We start from the raw sequence: 2,753 nt of genomic DNA on the forward strand, positions 1-2,753 counted from the left end.
CGTGCCGCCTCCCTCCAATGGCGTGGGCGGCCCGGCCAGTGCGAGGCCACACTAGCCGCAGGGCTGGCGACACCACCACCACTGGGCCACGTCTTTGTCTGCCCGTCCTCACCGCAGACCGCGTGCTGCCACCCGTTGACCGGCCGCCCACATGTGCGCCATGACGGCATCCGTGAGACGCCATGCCATGCCATGCCATTGCCATTGCCATTGCTGCTATGCGGAGAGATGCCGCCTACTACACGCCGGCACCAAGGCCATCATGGCCGTGTCCTGCATACCAGAAAAGAGGGGTCCTTCGTATCCCCACGCCCTAGGTCTACACAGCCCAACCCGTCTTACGCAAAAACAAACGAAAATCACATTGCCATTACCAATCCACCGCCCCAGATGCCGTGACCGACTTTTGTCCATCCCCAGGATCCCCAGATACAGGGCAATGGCCTCCCGCCGCCGCTCTCAACCTTGATTGGAGCACGTGCAACATTTCTTGGTGTATGCACCGGAACCATTGGGCCGTCGAGGCTGCCACCCCTGGGCTGCGAAACCAATACCATGGCCCGTCCGTCCACGCAACCTATCACAATTTCACACAGAGACGGAACCAGGTCTACGACGCCCGTGCCATAGGCTGGCAAGACGGAAATAGCCAGCAGTTTACAGCGTGTAGCCATTGACACCAGAGCACGCCCTCCACACCTCGGTGTCGTCGTCGGCCAAGACTCGAGCATGCCGACTATGCTATGCTTTGCTGTGGTAGCGAAACCACCAGGTGATTCAGATAAGCGACAATGCTTTGCAGTGCATTGGTTGTGAGTGTGCGGCTAGAGCTTGCGTAGCATTATGACCTTATGGCTAGGTCGGGTTCCTTCATTAATCCTGGTTGTATCTCAGCCAGGCTCTTCATGTCGCAACGGGATACAGCGCCCAACTCAAGCAGACGCAGCAGCTCCCTCGGCATTCTCCCCGCTATTACCGCCGCCCACGAGATTGGACATGAAGTCTTGATACCTAAACACCTCTCCCCTGCCCAGACCCTTGCCGCCCTTGCCAAAGGCTCTCCGCCCGCTGAATCCATCCACCACCATGTCAATCTCGCGCTCCGTCAGCAGCGTCTCTCCCGGTTGCGGTGCCGTGTGCAGCAGAGCATCTTTCAGCTCGGCCAGGTCGATCTGTCCGTCGTCGTTGTCGTCAAAGGCCTCAAAGGCTGCGCTCAGTTCACTCTGGTGCGACAGGTTGCCAAACAGGTCGGACAGTGTGGTCAGGTACGTGGCTAGGTTGATGGACTGTGCACCTTTGAAGTAAGACGAGAGCTGTGAGGGTGTGGCTGAGAGGCCGAGCTGGGACAGCATGTCGGCCACATCTGCGGCATTGACATGTCCGTCGTCGTCGCGGTCCATGACACTAAACGACTCGCGCATGGTGTGCAGCAGAGGCGGGGGCAGCTTGGAGAGGGCATCGCTCGATACTCGTCGTTGCACGGGGACTGGCCGGGGAGCCAGGCGCTCGATGGGGGCTGGTGAGTGCGCTGGTGAGCGGGCGGGCGAGCGTGCTGGCGAGCGGGCGGGAGAACGTGCAGGCGAACGTGCAGGCGAGCGAGCGGGAGAGCGGGCGGGAGAGCGTGCTGACGGGTACTCTGCCAAACGGTCTGCCAGCGTTTCGACAGGCTTGACAGGGTCAACGGGCGGCGAGGCTTTGCGGAAGGCGAGAGGCAGCGGGGCGTCTTCTCTGCCCGCGCCCTCGAACTTGGCAGCAATCGACGCCGTGCTTAGCGGGCGGACCGAGCTGCCCCCCATGAAGGAGACGTTGCGCGTGGGCGAGCCATTGCGCGCGGGCGACGTGGGCTCTGGCGTGGCCGACTGGTTGCGCGTGTGCAGCCATGGCGGGGGAGATGGCGGTGCATTGCCAGCGGCGGCGGCCGTGGGGCGGAGGTTTGCCTGCGAAGGAGTCGTGGGCGTCTCCTTGGGCTTCAGCGGCGAGCTGGTGGGTGTCGAGGGCCGGAGGGTCGAGGGCGAGGCCTCTCGGATGGAGCCTGGGCGGCGAAAGGGCGACTGGCGCTGTGTGTTGTTGAAGGAGAGCGGCGAGGGCTTGTAGGGCGTGGGCGTCGACGACTCCATCGGGGGCGCACTTTAAGTTTGCGTGTGTGTTTCGCAGTGCAGACAGGGCCTCAACACAGCCTGGGGGGTGCGGCGGGCGATGGTGGGTGATGACTTCGTTTCTTCTTCTTCGCCGCGGGCCGACGGGCGACGTTTGTTGATGGCGGGCTGGTGTTGGCAGCGTGGGCCTGGCAACAAGATGCGACACGGGCCCCCCAGGCAATCGATAAGCAAGCCACCAACCCCAATTCGGGGGGGGGGCAGCCCATGTTATGATAATCACTATGTAATACAGGGCAGCCATTAAGTATTCCCTCGCCCTGCAGGGCCGCCTGCTGTAGTCCAGCCCAGCGCCAGATAATATGCCATGCCGGTCATTCACGCGCGCCACCATCAATGCCCCTCGACGCCCCTCGCCCGCCGTCCGCGCTCCCCCCCCCTTCGTCCTCCTCCGCCCGCATCGCCCTTCGCGGGCATGCTCTCTGGCGTGACAGGGCCGTTTCGGAGCCTGTGTTGCATTGGCCTCCCCCCCCTAACACTAGCGCCCGGACTATGTAGATCCATGGGCATTGTCCGCACCAGCCCTGGGGCCCCGTCCAGACGATGGAGACACTCATGGCCGAAGTGGTAGCACAACGACCAAGCGGGCCCAATGCC

General features: G+C 62.9%; 1 protein-coding gene across 1 annotated transcript; it reads right to left on the reverse strand.

The window, feature by feature from the left end:
* Positions 1–693: 693 nt before the first annotated feature.
* On the reverse strand, positions 694–2,172 carry SETTUDRAFT_169949 (uncharacterized protein). Its single transcript, XM_008025498.1, has one exon. It carries the CDS (start codon positions 2,115–2,117, stop codon positions 933–935), a length of 1,185 nt encoding a protein of 394 aa, XP_008023689.1. The 5' UTR covers positions 2,118–2,172; the 3' UTR covers positions 694–932.
* Positions 2,173–2,753: the final 581 nt, after the last annotated feature.

The sequence above is a fragment of the Exserohilum turcica genome (assembly GCF_000359705.1).
Source record: "Exserohilum turcica Et28A unplaced genomic scaffold SETTUscaffold_146, whole genome shotgun sequence".
Classification (NCBI taxonomy): domain Eukaryota; kingdom Fungi; phylum Ascomycota; class Dothideomycetes; order Pleosporales; family Pleosporaceae; genus Exserohilum; species Exserohilum turcicum.